This window comes from Coptis chinensis, chromosome 4 (genome assembly GCF_015680905.1).
Source record: "Coptis chinensis isolate HL-2020 chromosome 4, ASM1568090v1, whole genome shotgun sequence".
Classification (NCBI taxonomy): Eukaryota; Viridiplantae; Streptophyta; class Magnoliopsida; order Ranunculales; family Ranunculaceae; genus Coptis; species Coptis chinensis.
In genome coordinates this window covers 46,726,850-46,752,955 of record NC_141459.1, presented here as the reverse complement: position 1 = coordinate 46,752,955, position 26,106 = coordinate 46,726,850, and the positions used below count along the sequence as shown (strand labels likewise).

The 26,106-nt window shown below is 37.6% G+C and overlaps 1 protein-coding gene across 1 annotated transcript; it reads right to left on the bottom strand.

The window, feature by feature from the left end:
• Window positions 1-629: 629 nt before the first annotated feature.
• On the bottom strand, window positions 630-2,177 carry LOC147503718 (putative long-chain-alcohol O-fatty-acyltransferase 5). The gene has a single exon (XM_086556955.1). The coding sequence runs from the start codon at window positions 2,027-2,029 to the stop codon at window positions 959-961; it is 1,071 nt and encodes a 356-aa protein (XP_086413081.1). The 5' UTR covers window positions 2,030-2,177; the 3' UTR covers window positions 630-958.
• Between the last annotated feature and the right edge of the window lie 23,929 nt (window positions 2,178-26,106).

The following is a 26,106-nucleotide window of genomic DNA, read 5'->3' as shown; positions in this document are numbered from 1 at the left end:
GCAAGTAGGAAGGAGCAAGTGAACATCAATTGTTCGATATAATGATGAAGCTGAATTTGGAATTATTGTTGTGGTGTCAAATTTGGAATCCGAAAAACGTGGTAATAGACCTGCAAAGAGGCTTTGCACCAAGAAGTACATTGCTACATAGACAACTTGGTGATGGGCCTACAAATAGGCTTTGCACATAGAAGTGCATTAGTGCATAGACTGTTTAGTTGCCTTAATTGCATGGGATTGCATAGATCAATATCCTAGACACAGAGCTTCAACTGAATAAGTTGTTCTTTTGCTCAGATTGTATTTGAGATGCACTCTAAGAGTGTTAGGGCGACTTCCCCTTTCCCAGGGTCCATATTCTTGTTATTTTTTTTTTTTTTTATGTTTATGTTTTTTTTTAATTGATGTATGATAGAGAATAGTTCAAATAGTTAGTTGATCAAGTTTTGTACTTAGCACTGACCTCAATTCTATGTCAGTGTCATTTTGTGGTGCTCATTTGAGTGATTTCAATCATTTTTTTTTTTGTTTGATGTCTCCTCTAACTGCTTTACCGAATTGGCTATAAACAAACCATCAGGGTCATTTGCTTTCATTGGTTTAAGAAATGGTTTAAGAAACTGATACAATGACCAAAAAAAATCAGATTTCATAGCATATTTTTCATTAACATTATATGGAACCGAATTGAAAGGAAAATTTCAATTAAACCCAAAATCTCTAAAGAATAGAAAAAAATGTTGACCGCAGCTTTGCTCAATGAGCCCACTCCATGCAGTTATTCAAGTAGAGAAAACAAAATCATGATTGTTATTCCCTAGATCATCAATGATGACAAAAATAATGACCAAATTTCACAACATTGCCTTAAGCTCGTGTGATGCCACACCAAGCGACTGCTCAATGATGCATACAGCCTTATTCTGTGTCCCTCAGCAACTGCCGACCGGTCAAGTATTCATAAACCAATTCTATTAAGAGAGCTCATCACCATCCGTCCCCAATCCTTCAAAAACTCGACCAACAAACCGTAATCGGCTAATGCTTTAGCATCCACCTCACCCTTTAACAACTGGGGAAAGAACAGCCAAAATGAGGTTACCATAACGAACCCAACTGTCAACGGTCTCGACAACCATGGATGCAACTGCCATTTGCCATTCAAAACCTTTTTCACTACAATTTCCAGAGCCAAACATACACCATGGAGTACAAAAAACCGCATCACTTCCCATGTGGGCCGATTTCGGCCCAAATAAAAGAACATCAATTCATGCATTAATCCAGACACCACAAAAGTGGCAATCACAGCCCATACCAAGGCCAACCTTTTCCCAATCCGACGGCTAGAAATGCGTCGCACTGGATCGTATACTGTCGGACGTAACATATTAGTTACCATCAGGTTCCATCTTTTTCCCCAAAAGTCTTGTAACGAGGTTGAAAGGTATGGCTCATTGAACTGTGGCTCAAGTTCTACACCTAGTATGGAGTGAGCCATGGTTGCAGTTATGACGAGCGTGATCTCAAGTGCAAAGTACACGTGGAAGCAATAGAGAACTAAGAGAAGTGTTGGGTGTATATATTGTTTGTAGTCATAGGTTTCAAATAGTAGTGCAAGGACTACAGTTTTAATACCATAATTTAGTGATGCCTTTGTTAATGCTTTTTTGGTTTTTGGAGTTGATGGGGTTGCAGTGTTTTGAGGTTGGTTCTGTTTAATCTTGATAGGGAGACAAGCAATGGAAAAGAAATGTGGTAAAGACAGTGATGAATGTGAAGATAGAGGACCTTTATCAAAAGCAAAGAGAAGAAGTTTGCAGTTAGCAAGCCAAAGGAAGAAACCAGTGTTACCAGTTAAGTTGACAGAAGTAAGAATTATAGGAAGCAATGTGAAAATGATAATAACTGGAAAAATGCAAAGAAGTCTGGTGTTGCCTTTTGGGATCTTTGTAGACATGAAGTAAATGTAAGTTAGAGAAGCGAGTACCGTAATCCATACCTTGATCAAGTTCTTGATTTCTTCCATCTATCCTCCTCCCACTTTCTTTCTTGGATCTCCTTTCTTAATCTGTGTATGTTTTTTTATTTATTTGTGATCTCTTTGTGGATTGGTTGTATAATTAATGATTTTTATAAGTGAGATAATACATCGTGTAATAGTAGGAGTAATTTATTCTTAAACGGTGGATTGGTAGTCACTAGTCAGACTACTTGCTTCAAATGCACGTCAATGACTAGGAAAGTCAATGACGACGACTTTGATTTCAAAAAGGAAGAGAGACTAAAATTTTGGACGCAACTTTTTTGATACGCAAAGCCAATTCAGTTAGCCTCATTTTCCGTGTGAATGATCTTCTCATACATCACTCACCATACAGGCATACACATTATTTCCACTTTTTAAGACTACCTCCAAATGTCCACTAAGTTGTTATGGGCTGCACCACATCACACTTGCCGTGTGACAACCTGTGGAGATGAAAAAGCGGTTTGGATATAGTTATTCGCATGTTTAAATATAAGAGGATATATATCTGTATTTTACTGCTACAGTTGGAGTATAGTCTAACACCCTCAAATTAGTTTACAATCTAGTGTACTGTTGTCATTCGCTGCTCAATTTGACCTTAAATTGATAACTACACCTCGAAAGCAACGAGGAGGCAAAATATGTTAAAGGATTCCCGTAGTTTACTGATCAAGCAGTGGGAGACTGGGAGGTTAGGCTCTAAGTCTTCGGTTCGATTTCCACCTTCACCAGAAAAAGGAAAACCATTAAACTAAGAAGCAAGAGACAGGTTCTAACTATAAAGTGTAAATGTATGTTGTCTATTTCTAACTACTCTATACTGAGACCTGGGAGCAAATCAAAAGGAAGTGAGTAAAAGGCGAAAGAATAGTTACCAAAACATCAGAGGTAGTGCGTATTTTTGGTGGGCTTTTCCACTTCATAGTGTCCAAAAGTGTATCTCAACTATTACTCCATGAGAGACTGGTACATGGATTTTGTAGAAGCTTTTTTTTTTATGCTTAAGGCCTCTGAGACTTATGAAACCCAATTTCATCAGCAGTTCAGCACACTATAGGAGCTGAACTCTGGAAGTCCAAGATTATCTAAGACGCGGTCAGGTACGTTACAAGCGCCATTATATTGGACTTGTGAGGCCCATTTGGAGTGGTAATCACTGGTAAAGCTTGTGTGTGCAAATTTTAGGGAGCATACTGCATACGAGTCCAGTTATCAGTCAAGAACTCCAGAAGTCCACTTTTTCCTCATCACTTAGAATATATGGTGGCTTGGCTAAATCATTTCCCTAGGATGTGTATGTTCTCACCTGAAAAACAAGAATTAAATAAAATAAAAACATTATAGCAGGTGTGCGTGTCAGCGTGTGTCTGTCACTCCGTGTGTGTGTTTTTTCTTTTTTCTTTTTTCGTTTACAAATGGGTAATGTCCAATTCGTGTTGTTTTTTTAAGTATTTCGAAAGATTATAATCCGCTGCTTATATCGTGTTCCATCACTTCATTATATTAAAACTCTCTACTTAGGCTTTAAGCTAACCATTTTTTTTTTTTTACTTTTATATATTTTGTTCTAGCAACTTATCTTAATGTTGGAAATTAGCAAACATATTTCTAAGCATAGTTGTCTTTCAACATTCAAATTTTTCAGCATTTCACTTTCCCATACCTGCAGATTAAAACATTGGTTGGTGAAACAAAAAAATAATATCTCGTACAAGTGTTAGTTGTCTTAGTTCAAGTCTAAATTCGGCTTGAATAGCGAGTTAGCGATTAGCGAATATCTTTGTGAGAGGAGTTTTTTTTAGATGGTTAAGGCAAACCCACACCGGTTATATTGAAGGACCCTAGCCCGAAGGATTACATTATCCATTGCCCGAAGGTAACCTAGCTCGAAGGCTCTCGTCGATGCGCCACTTTGAGTAGACCCAACCGCCTCCACTTTGTCATGAAGACTTGTTTTCGCTCCTCGGCCCACCTATCGTAGCAGCACCATGTCTTTAGCCTAAAGACTCACCTGGCGTAAATGGCCATCACATAATTACACAAGAAAGAAATTCCAACCAACACTTGGTGGGATTCGATCTTGCAAACTCTTCCACGAGAAGATTGTGTGAACCGCCCATTATTACACCTCGTAAACTTCCTAGTCTCTTACAATTCCTCTCCTCTCTTTTGTTTCTTTTTTCCTCCTTTCCTTCCTTCCTTCTTTTCCTTCTTATAGTCACCTCTCTTCTCCCTAGTTCGTTGATCACCTATCCCATCCCTCGATCATTACATGTCCACCTGTCGCTTTAGGGCTCCACGGCTTGCTATAGTGCTTCACGTTCCCATCTCCTTATTCTACCTTCCTCCGGGTCACAGGAACCCATCTGGTCCCCATGTCCTTTTAGACCCCACATCTCCTTAGGGTTCCGTGGACTAGATCCCATACTCCCAGTTCCTCATCCCTTATTCTACCCTGGGCCAGAAGACGTGTCATCTCGTAGGTCATAAATTAGGGCGATACAGATGCCCCCTCTCGGTCCCCGGATCTATAGGGGTCCGCGGGTCGAGATTCAACAGCTAGTAGGTGAGAGAGCTGTCCCTGTTGGGGTCCTTCGTTCAATTCCGAGGCATTATTTCTTCTGACATCCCCTTTTAGTCCCAAGTCTTGGCATTTGCATCCTTGTACACGTGTCCTTGAGTACGTGCCCCTTGACGCGTGCGTAACTGACCTTGTCTCTTCGATTTTCGTGAAGACATGTGTCCACGTTTTGATGGCCCTTTTCTCTGTCAATACACTTTTGTTCGCCTCATTTTCCCTTTTTGCCCTTGTCTCTTCGAATCCCGCCCAAAAAACTTCTCACGCACTCCTTCATCTTCCCCACACTCCAAATTTCTGCCCATTCATTCTCACTCATCTCCTTATTTTTTTTCATTCTTTTCAAACACAATTTTTTCTCCTTCTCTCCGGTGAAGTACTTCCCACATCTTGCTCCCATTCAATAGTTGAACTTTGCTTGGCAATTGCTCTCCATCGGTCAGGTTCGTGACTTTCCATTTCCTTTCATTTACGGAGCATTTTTATCGTTCACGCTTGTTTTTGCACTATTTTGTTCATTTCCTTCTCCTTTGGGTGCCCTCCACCATTTTTGCTCCACTTTTCTTCCAACTTCTCGTTCTCATCATGTCTGACTCCGATTCGGGTAGCTCGTCTGCTACCAGATCAAATAGATATCTGTCCTCGACCTCTGGATCTGCCAGCTCATCCGCCAAATTTAGATCCACTGGCTCATCCGTTGATCGATCGGAGTCCCCTATACCTAAACCTATCCATCCCTCCGATGCCTTGCTGATAAGCACCTAAAAGTGTAGTTTAAACCCCTTAATAGTATTTTACTTAAGGCAATTATGTTTATAATAAATGAGAGTTATTACTATTTACGTGTTTTTGTGCATTACAGGACTTGAAGTTGATTAGGTGACTAAAGGCACCATTTTTGCATGGAAAATGAGTCAAGATGATTGCTAAGGAAGTTCTACGTTTAAAGACCAAGATTCATGAAAAAAAACTTTTCTCAAGCCCAGTCAAAGCTGGGAAGTCAAAGTCAATCCGGGTAGAAAGAGAACATAAAAGTCAACAAAACTTCAACATGCCGTATCTTTGGACTTGGGCCTCATAATTGGACATACTTTATGTCAAAACGATCGGCTCAGAATCAACTTTCTAATGGACCCGGCTTTGCCCCAATAAAAGTTGTAAAATTGGACAAAAAAGGCATGGAAGTAATTTCCAGCAGCTATGGCCTCTTTAGACTTAACCTAATGGACTTTGGGCTCACTTTAGAGGCCCAATGTCCCCCTTTTTGACCCATGCACGAAAATGTATGTAATGCCCGTATTTAAAATACGTATTTATTTTATTTATTTATTTATTAATTAAATTATTTATTTAAAAATCGGTTGGATTGGATTTGGATATGTGGGCCTGGTTTCTGGGCTCGAGTCTGTATTGGGCTTGGGTTTCAAACCCAAGTATATATTCGTATTGTTCTGGAAAATAAGGTTCATAGAGAATAAAATATAAAAAAATGGAAGTGAGCTAAAACTCGTTCTTTGGGCGTTGGAGCAAACGACTTCGGACTAGGAGGATTTTGTCGAGCTGTTCATTATTGTGAGTAGATATTTTATGGATTTTTATTTTATAAAATCTTCGTTACTGTCGATTTCTTTTCTGTTAAAATTTGTTGCGTTATTTATTAAATGGGTTAATTATTCGTATATTGTTTTGGTTAGTATTGAACTGTTAAACTGTTGAACTGTTGAACTGTTGGAAATGAAGTGGAATTCTTGGCGAGAGAAAAATCGCCGGTGCATGTTTTGAACTGTTGGGTGGTTTTGTTATAAGTTGTTGGCTGATGAGGGGCTGTAGACCGGTGGTTGGGGGTTGGCAGAAGTGCTGTTGGAGCTCGGTAGAAGGCGTCAATGGCTGCCAAAGCTTGGAGGCGTTAATAGCGCCGGTGGTTGGGCTGTTTTTGGTTGATTTTGGTTGGGTGAGTGATAATGGGTTGAGGTGTTTGAGTGGGTGAGGGCGGTCGAATAAGGGCTGTCGAAGCTTGAAACAAGCTGTTAATGGCGGCGGTAAGATTCTAGATCTAGTTTTGGGTGAGGTTAGGATTGAATGATTTGAGGAATTTTGTGTTTGTTAAAGTGGTGGGGGTTTGCACCCTCTTCATTTTCGGTTGGTTTGTTTGGGTGGTTGTGTGGAGGCTTGTGGTGGTCGATTTGGGCTGGTGGTGGAGGCTGTTGAAGAAGATGAACAGTAGCTGATTTGGGCTTTGGGCCTAATCGGTTGGGCCAAACCCCTTATTGTATGTTGGGCCGAAATGTGTTTGTTGGTTGGGCCAAAAAACCTTATTTTGTTTGGGCCTTTTCTAATTGGTTTTCTTTGGGCCGAACCAAATTAAGTTTTGGACCAATTTGGTTTAGTTCAATGGGCCGGTTTATTTGGTTTAGTTTGGGCCCAGTTTAGGTTAAGTTGTGGGCGATTCGGTTCAAGTTTTGGGCCTAAACACTAGTTAGTTATTGGGCCGGATTAATCTTTTGTTTCGGACCAGTTTAGGTTAAGTTGTTTGGGCTAAAACTAATTGCTTTTCTTTGGACCAGTTTCAAGTTAGTTTTGGGGCCGGTCCATATAACTTAAAATAGATCTAATTGGGTCTTTAAATGTTTAGATTTTCGGGTTCTAAGGTTTGGACTTGGCCAGTTGGGTCCGAACCATTTCCTTAGTCATGAGCCCTTGAGCCATGCACGTACCTTTGACCTTAGCCACGAACCATGGCTATGACCTTGAACCTGTCGAACATGGAAACGACAGTTTGACTTTGACAATGACAGTTTGACTTCAACCATGATGTGTTGACGTTGACCATGACATGTTGACTTTGACTTTGACCGTTGACTTTTTCCAGTTTTTCACATATTTGATTTTATGGACTATTGCAATAATAAAATAATGTCGAAAATTATATAACGTTGTTTGTCATTATCTAATTAAGATTTGACGTGAGTAGTGTGTAAAGCATATATATATTGGGCTTTGATTGTGGACTGTGGACTGTTTAATTGTGCTACATTTTATGTTGTAAATTGTATTGACAAATCAAATGCTAAAATGCTGTGGTGGCTTGTATAAATTTGGTGGTCATTATCTAATTAAGATTTGACGTTGATATTGTGACATTATATAATATGTTGGGATATATATATATTAAATACAATAGTTTTGGAGAAATAAATGTATAAACGCTCCATTATTTTATATGTGAGATGCTACTATGAGGTAGTATAGTATGTGTGGATATTTTCCCACGGGATTATGGCTTAGTGCAATAATATATTGGCACATGAAAGAATGAAAGTGGTTATGAGATATAATTAAGATATTTCTAATATTGTGGCTTAGTGCAATAAGGTATTTGACCTGCACGTGATATAGTGGAATGATTATGAGTCATAAATGTATGACACTTGAATAAATTACGTAACGAAAATCCTAGAACCTAGCTACCACAACTCATGTGATTTGGCCCTTCTGGCGTTTCAGTGAATCTGAATGGCCTTCGGGCATAAGTAATGTGATTGGCCCCTTACGGCGTTTGATTGAATCGAATGGCCTCGGGCGTAAAAGTAATGTGATTGGCCCTTCCGGCGTTTGATAAATCTGAATGGCCCTTACGGGCGTAAGCGAATAGTGGCTTGATTATTCCGTTCGCAAAATAGAAGCGAGGCGCGATATTTTATGCGAATAGTGGCGAGACTTGCATAATGGCTTACGTGTGAGGGTTACGGTGTGCGGCATCCCCATTTCGGGGGTAGTTATGCACGGAGTGGTACATTATGTAAGGGGAGGCATGTGGATGTACATGTTCGGCGTTGGGTAGCGATTGTGGTAGCCAGGGAAACTAGGTAAGACATAGATACGCATGATTTTAGGGACACGCAAAGAAAGCCTTAAATAATATAATTATGGTAATGTGTTGGTTAATGATTGTATATGCTTGGCTGGTTATAGTTTAGTTAGAACCTAAGGCGCCTCGTGGAGGAACTAAATGCCTTTTTATTATGCGTATGATTTGTTGTATGGTTAGTAGGAAGTTAAGGCGCCTCAGTGGAGGATTTACCTGCCTTACTTATTGTACTTAAGGATGTTGTATTAGTCGTTAAAAGTTAAGACGTTTCAGTGGAGGAACTAACTGCCTTAAGGATTGTGTATATATTTGGTATAAATATATGTTGTATTTTAGAGCTACTCACACCAGCATTTTTATAATGCTGACCCGATTTGCATGTTTGCTTATCGGTAGTGTTCATTTAATGTTGATAGGTTTAGTGTTGAAGAAGATTGGTTGCTACTTGTGGTTTGCGTTAGCGTCGCATTTCAAGATAGGCTTTGTTTTCCTTTGAGGTGATATAGATTTTCAGTTAAGATAAGATTATTTGCATTTTCATTTGTAAATTTTTGTAATGGAAATGACTTTTGTTTAAGTTGAAATTTTTATTGGTTTTTAATTATCCGCATTATTTAAACTGTTTATAGGTTTTTGGGAGTTGAGAGTGCGTCACACCTCGGAGATCGAAGAGTCGGGAACAAATAATGTTTTTCCGAATTCTGTCGAAATTCGGGGTGTGACAATGTAACCCTAACCCTTTCCTATATAAAGAGGGTTAAGGCTAAACACTCCTATCCTCCTATTCTCTTCTTTTTCCCTTAGTTTATTATTAGTGTAGTTTAGGGTTAGAATAATTTAGTTTGTAGCCACCATTAATTCCCATCAAGAAAACGCTTTAATTAGTTACTTTCAATAATTGTTTTTTACATTATGTCTTATATTAATTGTGTAGTTAATATAATTCTAATGACACAAGGCTAAACTTCCATTAGAGGAGGTTTATGAAGCCATGTGAGGATGATTAACCATTAGTTTAGTATTATTTTGCCTCCAAAACTTCAAGTTCTTCGTTGTGAGTGTTTAGAGATAGAGCTCATAATGGAGAACTAGAGTTTAGAGCCACCGCCAAAGAGATTTGTGGTGGAGCTAAACTCTCATGCTAGTGAAGCCTTAATCCGAGAGGACTTGGTGTTCACTAGGGATTAAAACAAGCGATTCGATACTAACTAATAGTCAATCGAATCATGTGGTGGATTAAAGCCCTTATAATATATTCTCTTATCATTTAAATTCACAGTTTTTCACCTTTAAATCTACTGTTTTGACTTTCACTAGTAAAGTATTATTCTAATCTAGACTTGGATTCAAGTAGTGTACAACTAGAGTGGTAGGAACATGACTACTCTTCTCTCTATCACATGATTTAGAGAGTTCCATATCTTTATAAGTACTGTTTTTCCATTTCCAATCTACTGTTCATCAGCATGTTTGCATTAGAAGCATCAAATATGTATTTATCAATGGCATCGCTTGCCTTCTAGTTCATTTACATTATGCGTGTTTAGATTACAAAACACTATTTTTACTATTAACAAACACAACACTGAAAACACTGTTCGCAATTTCTTCAATTTTTTCTGCTACTGTCTGAGAGCATACGAGTTGCTCAACCAACTCTCTGCCCTCCCATGACCTGACCCTAAAAGTTTCAACCCTAGTTATTTAGTTGTGAGCGCGCACGAGCCTCATTTTTACCTTTGCTAAGCACGACCCGCACCTTACTTTAACTTGCGCACCGCACCCAATATACCTTATTACCAAGCGCGCGCGTTCCCTAGGTTAATTCGCTTAAATTAATTTTTTAATATTATTTGCAATATTATCTCACGAGTACAGTACAGTACTCGTATGATATCAACTACAAGATTTTAAAAAAATATTTTTCTCATTCTAAACGGTGTCTAGAGAACCCAAAGAATTGGTGTTCTCTAATTAAGGAACGTGCACGCATGGACAACCTCCCTCAATTCTTAAATGGCTTGGCAGTTGGTTTGATACAAAAATACAAAAAAATTAATTAATATTTGTTAGTATGCCCACCCACTACCAAAGCCCGTTTCACAGGCCTGACATTTAGGCCCAACACGTAGCCCACAGTAAAAAGCCTTAACCTAATTCTTAAAACACTTAGACTAATAAGGTTAAACTTTTTACAAGACTTCAAATCCATTGTGTACCCGGACCAGTACTCGTATAAGGCTGTTGAAGACGTTATTTATACTCGTAGCAAGGACGCTCCAGGTAACACCTCTATACATCCTCGAATTTACTGTCAGCGGATTCTATTTCTAGTAATAATCAGGCTATTTTTGCATGCTCATTAGGACTTACCTATTAGACTTACAACTTGTATGAGATTAAAATTTGGTACGCATAAACCTGCCATATTTATTTATCATAGACGCAGAAATAATCGCCTATCTAGAAATTCATAAATCACCACACACACACCACTTACACCCACCAACACTACATTTGTAGCAATGGGTGAAGAAATAGCAGAGAGACCCCTCTTTGATTTTTACAAGGCTTCAAATGATGGACCTGAGTCCTGGATAATTCTTGCAGATACTATGGGAGATTTTAGAATCCCCCCAATATATTTAATCTGCTACATGTTTTCCATGGGTTAAACCATGAAAAGCCTTATCAACACTTACGTAGGATACAACAAGTTCTTACTACATTTCATCATCCTAACGTAAGACTTGAACAAATAAAGCTCAGGGTGTTTCCTTTCACCCTAGCTGACAAAACGGCTGCTTAGCTAACAACACAAAAGCCGAACTCTGTCGACATATAGGAAAAACTAGTAGAATTATTTATGGAACAATTTTACCCACCACAGAAGACTGATGAGATGCTATCACATATTCATTTCTTTCGCCAAAAGCCTCAAGAATCCTTTTCTGAGGCTTGGAATCGTTTCACTGATCTTCTAGTAGAATGTCCCCATCATAATCTTGGTAAAGACACACTAGTTCATGCCTTCTACAAAGGCCTATCCCAAAATCATAAAGAGACTTTAGATATCATGACTTTCTACATAATCAATCCAAGAAAAGTAATAATTGGGGTTGTAACGATTACTCCCGCTCCATTCTTTCTTCTTCTACAGCTAAGGCAGCCTGTATGTTTGAGGTTAAACCAGATCCTGAATGATAAGAGCCTAAAACTGTAGTTTTAACCCTGTAACAGTCATACTTTTAGACCAATTATGTGAGTAATAATTAAAAGTTAACACTGATTACGTGTTTTTATACATTTCAGGTTTCAAAGTCCATTATGTGCAGAAATGTGCCACTTTAGCGAGATAAAAGAGCAAAGGTCGGTTACTAAGGAGTTCCATGATTAAAGGCCAAGATTCAAGAAGACAAAGTCTTTCTAAAGCCCGGTCAAAAGCTGAAAAGTCGACGCGGGCAGAAACAGCACACAAGTCAGCAGAACTTTCGAAGGTCGTATCTTTGGACTCAGACCTCGGAATGGGGTCTACCTTATGTCAAAACGACCGGCTCGGAAAGAGCTTTCCAATGGTCTAAGCCTTGATCCAATCAGAGGAGCCGAAGTAGACTAAAAGTCTTTTGAAGCCAACTGCAGCTGAAGAGGCCTTTTTGGACTGAAAGAATTGGGTTTTGGGCCTGATTCTCTGGCCCAAAACATGGCTCCAAGCCCATGCACGATTTTTGGATCTGAACATATAAAAACCAAAGCTTAGCTCTTTGTTAATGGTAGCTAGTTAGACCTAAAAAATATATATAATTCTAGATCTAGTTTTCAGTAGAGTAATTAAGTTTAAGTTCCAATTTCAATTCTTGTTTTAGATTAAGTCTTGAATCATTGTTCTTGATTGATTAGATAAATAAAATAGTTATTTTTATCAATTTCGATTTTTGTCAGTTCAATTTATAGATCTAATTTCAATTCTTGTTGATTATCATTTCGTAGTTTAAGTAGATTGAAACATTGTTAGTTAAATTAGTTAAGTTAGAATTTTAATATGATGTGTAGTTATAATTCAATGGGAAATGATGGGTTGATGACTCAAGGCTAAAACCTCCATTAGAGGGGTTGATGAAGCTTTGATGAAAACTTAGTGGTATAGTGTAGAAGCATTGTAGAATCTATTCCATTCTAGAAGGTCGTGATTCGCCATGAGAATGGGTGGACGACCTCACATGCTAGTTAGTATTTGGTAGAAATGCCATGAACACTAGGGATTAGAACTCAAAATTCTTGCCGTAAGAACGTGAGAATCGAGATACAAGAATCTATGCTAGGTTATTAAGTTGGATTCGAGGTGGATTCAATTCCCCTCTAATCCTTTATCTAGATTCAAAAACAATCATATTTCCATAGCATTCGTAGTTTAAATTCAACATAATCAATTTCATATTGTATAGTATTATAACACCCTTCGTAAAGCTCTCATTAGACTTAAGACCGATTAATTAGACTAGAAAATATTCCATGCTAGAGAACTAGGAGTGGAACGAATTTGTTACTCCACTCTATTTCGATAGAATTGAGAGTAGAAACTTTGATAAATATAGGCACATAAGATAGTTTAGTTTACTTACGTTTTGAATTTTATCGTATATTTCGTAGGTAAACTATTCAATGTTATGCTTTATCAAATGGCGCCGCTGCCATCTTAGTTTCACTTTAGCATTGTTTTCATAGTATAATTAGTCATTTTTAAGTCCCATTAAACCCACCCACCCTTATTTGATTCATACTTTGTGGTTGTCCGTTTCAGCGTTGAAAGTTCATGAAAATATACACCGGCGACGGCGCCATAAGCGAAGCGCACTGCAAAAGATCAGTAATAACGGAAGCGACCCGCCCGGCCCCATGTGGAGCGCGACCCGCCCTAAAACACTATAACTTCAAGTTACACGGAGCGCGACCGCGCCCTAAGTGTGCAGCAGCACCGCCACCTAAGCTAAATTTTCGAATTTCTACAGGTTTGTTTTGAACTTCAATTTTTAAGTTTTTTAGTGTTCTAACTTGTTATTTACCGAACACGCGTAAACAAGGCGCTATTCATAAAGCGAAGCAAGGACGCTTATCAGGTATTCCTTTCTTCCATACCTCGTGATCTCCGGTTAGAGGTTTATACTAAAATATCAAGATTGTTTGGAGTGTTGTCGTGTTTAGACTTAGACTTGCATGAGATTAAAGGTGCAGTGGGAGAAAAACACGAGCGTAATTAACCGTCGGCGTCAACAAACAAATCTATCGAGTATACCAATCACTACACCTCTAGCTACTATTCCACCAACCACACCGACATAATGGTGAAGAAAGAGACTCCTCTCTCCGACTTTTACAAAGCCTTGGCGATAGCCCTAAATCTTGCATCGTTCTAGCGGACCGATTGGGGATTTTGAATTCCCCAAACATATTTAATTTGTTACCCGTTTTCCATGGTTTAGACCATGAAAACCTTACCAACACATCGCGTAGGATTGAACAAGTCCTTACAACATTCCATCATCCTACGGTTTGATGCGGAACAAATTAAACCGGTGGTATTTCCCCTTCACCTTAGCCCGATAAAGGCGCGTCTTGGTTAGCGCCCAAAGCCTAACTTCAATGGACTCGTGGGCTAAACTTGTTCAACTATTTATGGAACATTTTTACCCACCCCTAAAACAGATGAGATGCTTTCCAAGATTCATTTTTTTCCGACAAAATCATCATGAATCATTTTCTCGAGGCTTGGATTCGTTTCACCGATCCGCTTATAGAGTGTCCACACCATAACCTAGCAAAAGACCGTTAGTTCGTGCCTTTTCAAAGGACTTCAACATCACCATAAAGAAGTCCTTGACATAATGAATGGGGGTAGTTTCCTAAGTAAAGGAGCCGGAGGAGGCTTACAAATTTTTAGAAGATCAAACTAAATGTAATAACAATTGGGGGTAGTGATGATATCCCCCGCTCTAGTGGATTCTTCTTCAACAGATTAAGGCCGCCCGGTATGTTTGAGATGAAACCTGATCTAGAACTTAAAAATTTAATTGAATCTCTAACTAAAAGGTTGAGGCTATTTACGTGCAACAAAAGCCTATCCCCGTCATGAATGTTAACTCCAACCCATGTAATGTCCGTTTTGAGTCCGAAAGCACCACGAATCCTATTGTCCTCTCTAGCCTATGAACAACAACAATTAGAGCAAGACAATGTTTGCTCCATTAATAGCTATCCTATTCCTAATGCCCCATGGAGACAACATCCCAACTTTAGTTGGCGAAACAATCAACAAGTTTCACCTCCAGGGTTTAATAACCAAAATGTTAGGCAAGCAAACAACTATAATCAAGCTCCACCTAGGCAAGGACAGGGACAAAGTTAGGGAAATTATAATAATTATAACAACCAAGCGCAACCACGACAAGGTTTAACACAAGGTCAGGGTAATTATAATAGTTATAATACCAATAGAGGTATCGTTCCGGTTAACAATAGTAACTATCACAACCCACCCATAAATAATCAACGTGAGATAGTTCCAGTCGCACCACCTGTGACTACTACACCATCACATCCGGATCGTATAGACGCCTTTATACAGGTTACCCAACAACTTTTCCAATCAATGACTCAATCAAACCAACAGATCTTACGATCCATAAATCAGGGCATACAACAGTTAGCCCAAAAGAATTAACCAGGTCAACCCGTACCTAATCCAAAATCAACCAACACAGCCTTTGAATTAACCAGTAATTCTAGTAATAAAAATTTAATACAAGGAGAATTAAAGGCCATAACTGCTATACTTTCATGGAAGGTGGTTGACAACAAAGTAATAATGCCTGAGGATTCCCCATAAACTAATAAAGATAAAGGAAACTTACTAGATACCGTAGTTGAAAATAAAGATCCTACCACTGTAGAAGTATCAGTTAAACCTCAACCTAAGGGGAAACCAACAACAGTTAAAGAAAAGGGCAATACTCCTAATGACCCTTATGCTAAATATAGGGAAAACCCCCCGTTTCCTCAGAGACTATTTATGCTAAAGAAGGATGATAATTTTGACGAGATTAGGGAAATTTTCAAAAATTTAACTATAAACTTACCTTTCCTCGAACCTATAATACATCTTCTAAAACACAATAAGTATCATAAAGATTTGTGTACCATGATAAAAGCCCAAAACTATAGTTTTAACCCCTTAATAATATTACATTTAGACCAATTATGCTTATAATAAATAAAAGTTAGTACTGTTTATGTATGTTTGTGTATTTCAGGTATTAGAGTCAAATATGTGAAGAAATATGTCACTTTTGCAAGAGAAAGGAGCAAAAGTTGGTTGGTAAGAAGTTCTATGGTAAAAGCCCAAGCTTCAAGGAGAAAAAACCTGTTTAAAGCCCAGTCAAAGCTGAAAAGTCAAAATCAACGCGGGCAGAAATAGAGCATAAAAGTTAATATAACTTCCACAGGTCGTAGTTGTTTATTCAGACCTCGGAATTGGGCCTAATATATGTCAAAACGACCGACTTAGAAATAGCTTTCTAATGGTATAGGACTTGATCTAATCAGAAGAGTAAAAGTGAACGAAAAAGCTGTTGCAGTAATTTCCAATAGAAAAATCCTTTTTGGACCTAAGTAATTAGGTTTTTGGCTTGATTTAATGGCCTAAAATATAGCTCCAAAGCCCATGCATGAAATTGTAAACCTAGCCCTCTCCTATATAAAGAGGACTAAGGCACAACACTAAAATACACCCTTAGTTAATTAATTAATCTCTTGGACTCTCACCCTTCCCTTAGTTAAAATAATTAGCTCTCTTTCTTCTCTTAGTCTAAACCTAATTATTATTGTTTTCTAGCCTAGCCACCATTAATAAAAGCCAAGTTATTGTTATTGTTTCTATGATGTCTTATTGTCTTATTTTTTTAATTATGATAGTCTAATGAATCTTAGCTAAACCTCCATTAGAGGGGTTTTATTAAAGCTTTGATGAAGACTTGATGTGTTTGTATAGAATAGTTGTAGTAAGATATTCCACTCTAGATGGTAGTTAATTCACCATGAGAATGGGTTTCAGTTGCCTCACATGCTAATTATTAGTTGGTAGAGATGTCATGAATAATTAGGGATAAAAAGACCTAACATTTATGTGAAAACATAAAGATTAGGGTTGCAACAAATCTATACTAACATATTAAGAATTAATCAAGGTCGAATCAAATCCCCCTAATCTCTTCTTCTCTTTCACATCTTCTCATTAAATTGTCATAGTATAATTTAGAACATCTTAATTAGTTATTTTCACAATATTAGTATAATTAAATCATTGCTCTCATTGATATTGTAGAATTGTTTAAGTTAGAGAAATTGCTACGTCTAAGCAACTAGGAGTGGAACGAATCTTTGCTCATGTTATTGCATGATAATTGAGAGTAGAAACTTTGATTAAACGTAGAATAACAAGCTTTCTTATTCCTAGCATAAATTATTATTCATAGGGTAGGAAGCTTTTATTTTCATTCTCTCAAATAGCGCCGCTGCCATCTTAATTGTGTTTAGAATAGTTTCCCTCCGTGTTTTCAATTCTACCAATATCCCACTTCACCCACCCACCCGATTGTTTGGTTCTAACTGTGTTTGTTTCTTCGACATTGTACTCAGAGCGCGCCCGCGCCCATTTTATAACTCTATTTCTGAGCGTGCCGCCCTCTTGTTACTGGAATTTTTTTTTGACACAGTACTTTGAGTGTGTTCGCGCCCTTGTTTACTTTATATTTAAGCGTGCCCTCGCCCCTTCTGAAGAAAGACCGATTCACAGGTTACTTACAACTCTTTTTTTTTTCAAGTTATTTTTTATTCAGTGTTCCGAACTTCTTAAATACACTGAGATTGCGTATCAAAGACGCTATTCATATGCATAGCAAGGAGGCATTCAGGTACTCCTTCTTCCACTCCTCACCTCTTCTGTTAGAGGAGTTTCAATTCTAGTATATCAGCATTGTTTGACTGTTGTTCATGTTTTTTTCATATTGGACTTAGCCTTGCATGAGATTAAGGTCTGGTAAGAATAAACCATCTAGCATTATATATCGTAAACGTCAACGCACACGCCTATCTAGAATACCACACACTACACCTGCATCTATGGCTGAAGAAGCAGAGACTCCTCTCTCTGATTTTTACAAAGCCCTAAACAATATCCCTAAGTCATGCATCATTCTTCCAGACCCAGTGGGGGATTTTCGAATTCCCCCGAATATATTTTATTTGTTATCGGTTTTTCATGCATTAGACCACGAGAAGCCTTATCAGCACATGCAATGTGTAGGATTGAACAAGTTCTTACCACATTCCATCATCCTACCGTTGGTTCAGAACAAATTAAACTGAGGGTGTTTCCTTTCACACTAGCCGATAAAGCGGCATCTTGGTTAACTTCCCAAATGCCTAATTCTGTGGACTCATGGGCCAAACTTGTTCAATTGTTCATGGAATAGTTTTACCTACCTGATAAGTGCTCAAAAAGTGCAATTTAACCCTAGATTATGCCTCTTGTTTAGCCATCTTAGTGGACTAATAGTGTTTATAAGTTATATTTTATGATTCTACAGGTGAAAAAGAGAGTTTTGTGGAATATTAGAGAAAAAGGGATAAAACAGAGCAATTCAGAGCATTAAGGATCACATGGGAAGCTCGTGAAGAATTATGGAGAAGGCCAAGGAATTGAAGCTATTAAAGATGTGGTTTTGACCTATTTTAAAGCCTATTTGGAAGCCCAAGGCCAAAGGATTCGTTCCTTGGACCAAAGCCCGCAAAAGAGGTTAGAAAGATAGAGCAAAAGAGGCAAAATAGACTTCCGTGTCTGGGACACATGGATCGTGTGTCCAGACGCAATGCTCATGTCTGAGATGCAAAGATCGTGCGTCCAGATGCATGAAAGTATACTGTAGCCACTTCCTTCTCAGTTTTAGAGATGAAGTTGGACTCTGAAAGAAGTTGATTTGTATTAGGAAACAAATGGTGGTTTGGAATGCTTGTAGAACTCATTGTAACCCCTATAAATAGAGGACCTAAGTGCCTCATGTAATTGGCCAATTCACTTATATTCTTGTCTCCAGAACTTGAGGCAGAGAGATTAATAATAAAAGATTCAGTTTTAACTAGTCGAGTCTTAATAAATTAGTTTTTCTAGTCTTATATTCTTCGACTCTTCTTCTTCTCGTTCTTCGTGTTCTTCCTTCTTTATGGAAGGCTAATCTTCTCCTTCAAGGGAGGAGATGAAGCCGATGCTTAAGGTTTAATGATTCTTCTGGTTCATGGTGTTCTTCAATCAGGTTAGTTCTTTATGTTTTTAGTTATTAGTTCTATTGCCCACACTAGGGGATGGAAGTATAAAATAGGGTTTATGTTTTGCAATATTAATATCATGCTAGTGTTCTTTATTTTTCTTCTAGTAGTATAGTTATTTAGAGTTAGGGAAGTATTCTTTGTGTTACCTTAGAAGGGGTAGCTTAGGGAGTGGCTGCCTAGGGGAAGTATTCTTTGTGTTTACCTTAAGTGGTGATTCATTGAATGGCCGCCCTATTAGGAAGTACTCCTTGATGTTGCTATCAGTAATACATTAAATGGCTGCCCGAGTTTACATAAAAGGAAAGAAGATATTAATAGCATAAACATAGGAACAACCTTAAGTAGAGTTAATTATTAACGATCTTTCGTCCAAGAGTGCATCGGCACTCGCTCGATTGCCTAATTGTAGTCTACTTGTAAGAACAACCATGAAGCAAAAGGTCATAGATTAAAAGTATTGGTGGATTCTAATCTCTTGAATTCCTTCTCTTATAAATTCTCAATAGTTTAGTTAATTTAGTTTAGTTTAGCATTAGAATCTAAAATCTCTACAATCATAGCTTTTAATCCCTCAAACCCCCTTTCCAGTCCTGTCCTTCACATAACATACACTTAAAAGTGGAACGATACCCTACTCATCCTCTACTTATTGAGGGATAATTAAGTTTTGATACGCTTCTATTTTGTTCAATGACCATCATCCATCTACATCATCCATATACCATCTAAACACAAAAGGAGCGCGTGTCAAATGGCACCGCTGCCGTTTTAAGTTGTTTATGTTTAACGTTTTCTTTCAAGATTAGAAGTTTGGACCTTGAGGTAGTTTTAGCCGCATCATCCATCCTTTTGAGAAAGAGAGAAGCTTGAAGGACATCTCGAAGACAAGATCAACCATCTAGGTTAGTTGAATCTTCATTCTTTTTATTTCATTCTTAGTATAGTTGCATCATAGTTTAGTTTTATTGCTTTCTAGTATAATTGCATTTAGGACCTTTTCAACAATTGAAGTTGTAAGTTAACACAACGAAACATCAAACTCTAGTGTTTCTTGTCAGAATCTTGACAAACGGACTATCGTCTATGGGCTGTGGTACTTAAGCAATCCAAGTGATTCACCATAACCCTAGAAGAGACAGCTTTAGACAACGGGCGAGATACTAGCTGCAAAGCCCATCCCAGTTGAATGAAATTAGTTTTACATTTTAGTATAATTTAGAATAGTTACATATTATTCAAGCATTATAGGATAGTTTTTCGTCATTTTCGCATAACATTTTCTAGTTTATGCCCTGTCGTCTATATCATCGCCCGGTAAGAAGACAACAATGGACAAGGTTTAACAACCGACTCACAAGAATACTAGACGAGATTGATACAATGGCCGCATGCAATGATGGAGGTGTTTTGGACACCAATAATCCCGAAGCTATCCCACCCATGCAAGCACAACAAAAGAAGAAGTTGAGTGATTTCTATTCACCAATTATTGGAGACCTGAGAAGAGCCCAAAACTGTAGTTTTAACCCTGTAACAGATATACTTTTAGACCAATTATGTGAGTAATAATTAAGAGTTAACACTGATTACGTGTTTTTATGCATTTCAGGCTTCAAAGTCCATTATGTGCGTAAATGTGCCACTTTTAGCGAGATAAAGGAGCAAAGGTCGGTTACTAAGGAGTTCCATGATTAAAGGCCAAGATTCAAGAAGACAAAGCCTTTCTAAAGCCCGGTCAAAAGCTGAAAAGTCAACGCGGGCAAAAACATCACACAAAGTCAGCAGAACTTCCAAAGGCCATATCATTGGACTCAGACCTCAAAATGGGGCCTACCTTATGTCAAAACGACCGGCTCGGAAAAAGGTTTCCAATGGTCTAAGCCGTGATCCAATCAGAGGAGCATAAGTGGACGAAAAGTCTGTTGAAGTCAACTGCAGCTGAAGAGGCCTTTTTGGACTGAAAGAATTGGGTTTTGGGCCTGATTCTCTGGCCCAAAACATGGCTCCAAGCCCATGCACGATTTTTGGATCTGAAAGTATAAAAACAAAAGCTTAGATCTTTGTTAATGGTAGATTTTTTAGTAGAGAATAGTAGATTTTTAGGTTAGAAAATAAAGGAGCTTATAATAGAAAGTAGCCATTAGAATAGCTTCTAGATCTAGATTTAATTGTTTTAATTAAGTTTAATTTCAAATCCAATTCTTGTTTTAGATTAAACTATTAGAATCATTACTCTTAATTAGTTTGATTAATAAAATAGGTAGTTGTTAAATTTCGATTCTTGTCATTTACATTTGTGTTAGATCTTATTCATTTACTACTTGTTATTCAATTCTTAGTTATTAATTAGATTTTAATTATTGTTTAATTTAGATTAGTAAATTTCAATTCTTTATATCATGTTTAGTTTAACTTTAATCGGAAATGATTGCGAAATGATTCTCAGCTAAATCTCAATTAGAGGGGGGTTGAGAAGCCTTGATGAAAGCTTGATTCCGACTATCGTAGAATCGTCGTAATTTCCTTTCCACTCTAGAAACGATTAGTTCACCATGAGAATGGGTTTAATTGTTCACATGCTAGTTATGAATTGGTAGGAATGCCATGTGTAATTAGGGATTAGGAAGAACCAATTGTTCTCGCTGGGCGATTCGATTCGACGATTAAATGGATTAATAGGATTAAGTCGAGTTAAGGTGGAATCAAACCCCCTCTAACTCCTTATCATTGAATCAACGTAGCATTCCCTTAGTTATTTTGATAACCGACTAGTGGCATCTTGTGGGTAGTTGCATCGTAGTCTAGTTGCCTTTTCGTAAATCTCTCATTAGACCTTAAGTAGAGTAATTACACGTGATAACACAGCATGCGGAAGGACTAGGAGTGAAACGAATCACTCTACTCCACTATATCTCATAGGATTGAGAGTAGAAATCTTTGTTAAACAAAACTAGACACATAAGATTAGTTTTAGTTTACTTACGTTTTGAGTTTCATCGTTCATTTCGTAGGTAAGCTATTCATTTTTATCATTTATCAAATGGCGCCGCTGCCATCTTAGTTGCACTTTCGTATTGTTTTCGTAGTGTAAGTACTTTTCTTAAAAGTCCCATTTCACCCACCCACCCATGTTTGATTCATATTGTGGCTTTCCGTTTCATCGTTGAAAAATTTCAGCGAGAAATTACATTGAGCGCACCAGCTCGTAAGGAGCGACACCTGCTCTATACTGAACATCGAAGCAGCGACCGCTAAAAACACTGTAATTTGAAAATTACCGAGCGACCATCACGCCTATCTGGCGAAAGCACCAGCCCTTTGTTAATTTTTCCGGAATTCTACCGTTTTGACTCGAACTTTGATTTTTCAAATTTTTCAGTATCCTAACTTGTTATACACACTGAACACGCGTAAACAAGACGTTATTCATAAAGCGAAGCAAAGGGCTAATCAGGTATTCCTTTCTTCCACACCTCGCATCTCCTGTTAGAGGTTTATACTAGTATATCAGAATTGTTTGGAGTGTTGACGTGTTCAGCTAAGTTTGGTCTTAGCCTTGTATGAGGTTAAGGTCTGGCCGAACAAAAACACCGAACATAATTACACAACAACGTCAACAAACAAGTCTATCTAGTATACCACCCACTACACCTCTAGCTAATACTTCACACACACCACCTAATATAATGGCTGAAGAAAGAGAGACTCCTCTCTCTGACTTCAACAAAGCCTTGAGCGATAGCCCCAAATCTTGCATCGTTCTAGCAGACCTAGTGGGGGATTTCCGAATCCCCCCAAATATTTTTAATTTGTTACCCGTTTTTCATGGATTAGACCATGAAAAACCTTATCAGCACATGCGTAGGATTGAACAAGTCCTTACAACATTCCACCATCCTACGGTTGGTGCGGATCAAATTAAACTCAGGGTATTTGATAACTGTAAAATGAATAGTTTACCTACGAAATGAACGATTAATTCAATCCATAAGTAAACTAAAACTGATCTTTTATCTCTTTTGTTTATCAAAGCTTCTACTCTCGATGCGAATTGCACTAAGTGGAGTAGGAAGTTCGTTCCACTCCTAGTTCCCTAGCATGGATTGTTTTCTAAGTCTAAGAAATCAGTCTTAAGTCAATGAGAGCTTTACGAAATGTTATGCTAACAAGACGTGTTAATTTAAATAACAAGATATAATAAATAACAAGATAAAATATAAACTAAAGTTAATCTACTTAAAGCTACTTAAAATAACGATTGTTTGAATCTAGATAAAGAAATTAGAGGGGAATTGAATCCACCTCGATTCCAACTTAATAACCTAGTATAGATTGTCGTATCTCGATTCTTACGTTTTCACGGCAAGAACTTCGAGTTCTAATCCCTAGTGTTCATGGCATTCCTACCGGATACTAACTAGCATGTGAGGTCGTCCACCCATTCTCATGGCGAAACACGACCTTCTCGAGTGGAATAGATTCTATAACCAATTCTATACTAACCACTAAGTTTTCATCAAGGCTTCATCAACCCCTCTAATGGAGGTTTTAGCCTTGAGTCATCAAAACATCATTTCCCATATTATTATAAATAAACATAATATCAAGATTCAAAATTTACTTAATCTAACAATAATGAATCTAATTTAATGGCTGGAATGAAATAAGAACAAGAATTGAAATTAGATCTAGAATGGAAATAACCAAATTCGAAATTGACAACTAACTATTTTATTTATCTAATCAATCAAGAACAATGATTCAAGAATTTAATCTAAAACAGGAATTGAAATGGAACTAAAACTTAATTAATTAATAAAACTAGATCTAGAATTCTATATATTAATTTAGGTCTAACTAGCTACTATTAACAAAGAGCTAAGCTTTTGTTTTTTATACATCCAGATCCAAAAATCGTGCATGGGCTTGGAGCCATGTTTTGGGCCAGAGAATCAGGCCCAAAACCCAATTCTTTCAGTCCAAAAAGGTCTCTTCAGCTGCAGTTGGCTTCAGCAGACTTTTCGTCCACTTCTACTCCTCTGATTGGATCAAGGCTTGGTTCATTGGAAAGATCTTTCCGAGCCGGTCGTTTTGACATAAGGTAGGCCCAATTCCAAGGTCTGAGTCCAAAGATATGGTCTTCGGAAGTTCTGCTGACTTTTGCTCCTTTATCTCGCTAAAGTGGCACATTTCTGCACATAATGGACTTTGAAGCCTGAAATGCATAAAAACACGTAATCAGTATTAACTCTTACTTATTATTCACATAATTGGTCTAACAGTATGATTATTAAGGGGTTAAAACTACAGTTTTGGGCTCTTATCAAACCACCCCCAAACAGCATTTTGCTTGTCCTCAAGCAAAGATGAGAAATTAGAATAAGTGACCAAAAATGGAGTTCTAACTACTCTCGTTTCGCTGAGTGCGATTGCATTGACCATATGCAACAAGGCCTTAAACCACTAGGAATTCCCCATTGGGACGAAGTTATAGCCTCGTGAGAGTTTTCCAGTTGAAGGTACTCACAAACTTCATCTATACTACAACGACTAAGAAATAAAACTATTGTTTTCTCATTCATGTCTCAACTATCTATACATCTCACTAGCAAATACATAAGAATAACCCAGTCAGAACCCTAAGCTAATATATGCATAATAATCAATCATCTAAAATAAACATATAACAATGAGTAATACTATGAAATGTAATAGCGTGTGTCCGCTTTTCAAAACTTCGAATAGCGTCCTTAAGTAGGTCCTCACATAAATGTCAAGACAAAAACCACTCTGATTTTTCCACTCAAGTTTCGCTGCTCCAGTGTGCAGTGGGCACACTTTACCTTACAATCTCAATGACAACAAGGAAGCCGGAGTCGATCAAACACATCTGCCACTTACTATCACACTAACCTATTCCTAATTGAGCTAGAGGTCTTTATTAGGTGTTGCGGGGATTAGGAGATGGTTTAAGAAGGAAGGAAATGGATATTCAAAAAGGACAAGTCTGAGATAATAGAGTCTTCATATTATGTAACTAGAGAAACCTTGTTATTTACTTTTGCTTCTACACTTTGTTTCCATCCTTAGCCATATTTTTCTTTTTCTTTTCTTTGGCTTTTGACTCCCTTTATTCTATTTTGAGTTTTGATTTATTTCTATTTTTCTTTTTCTTTGGATGGAAACTTCTTTTCTTTATTTCCTGAAGCAACTAACTAATTTTTGTTTACACAGGTTTTTTTTTTTTTCTTTTCCTCATTCTATTCTCGGACTTATTCTAAAATGGGTAGGGATTTATTTTTTTTTTTTTTATTTTGTTTTGTTTTGTAACAGGGGGTAAAGGAATTGTGGTTTATGGAAGGCTAAAGAAAGGCTCGGAGGGGCTAACTAGCGGAAAATAATTCATAGGTTTGAATTTCTGGCTATATCGATCCAAAGAGGGCCTAAATTCTCGCTTAGGATATGGTTTAGTGATCAAGCAAGTGGACGTGTGATTTCTCTATCCGGATTTTACTTCTCCCTTGTGTCATTTCTCAAATGTTTCGCTCATATACGGCTTTAGGCTATATTCTCACAGGATTTGTAGAATAAGTACTCTAGCCTAGATTTCAGAAACTTACTGCTAACAATCATAGATACTCATGTAATATATTTATAGATAGATGCAAAGATTATTACCTACATATTAACCTAAGTTTCTAACAATTATTCTGATGCAAAAGCTATGTGAGACTTCTAAATTGTTAAGAGCATAGAGAAAGAAAACAATACCAATATTCCTAAGTGTATAGCATACTTTTTATTTATATTTTTGAATTTTTGAAATTTTAACTAGAAAACAAGTGCATATTATACATATCTATATCCTAACAGATGTCTTAATTACACGTGTTTCTATGCCCCCAAACAAGAAGCATGCTTTGTCCTCAAAGCATTTAAATAAAGATGGTAGGAAAAATACCATCAAGCGGCGTGAAATTCAGGGAACATCGCAAAACAAGGTTAAAACATACAAATATAGTAATATAAAAACCGACGCAACTCTATAAGAGTTCCACCCATTATGGGGTTAACGGAATGAAATTGCTTGGGACATAAGCAGACACTAACTTAACTAAAACTTACCTGCACCCAGCATTTTACTCATCATCCTCCTCTTCTAGATGAGGTTCTTTCGTGATCCCTGCCATGCCATAACAACTTGCCACGCCTTCCGGCCGCGGTATCATCAACTAGTGCTAACCCTCTAGT

Excerpts from the sequence above, each read along its gene's own strand:
- LOC147503718 (XM_086556955.1), bottom strand. The coding sequence starts at position 2,029 with ATGGAAGAAATCAAGAACTTGATCAAGGTATGGATTACGGTACTCGCT.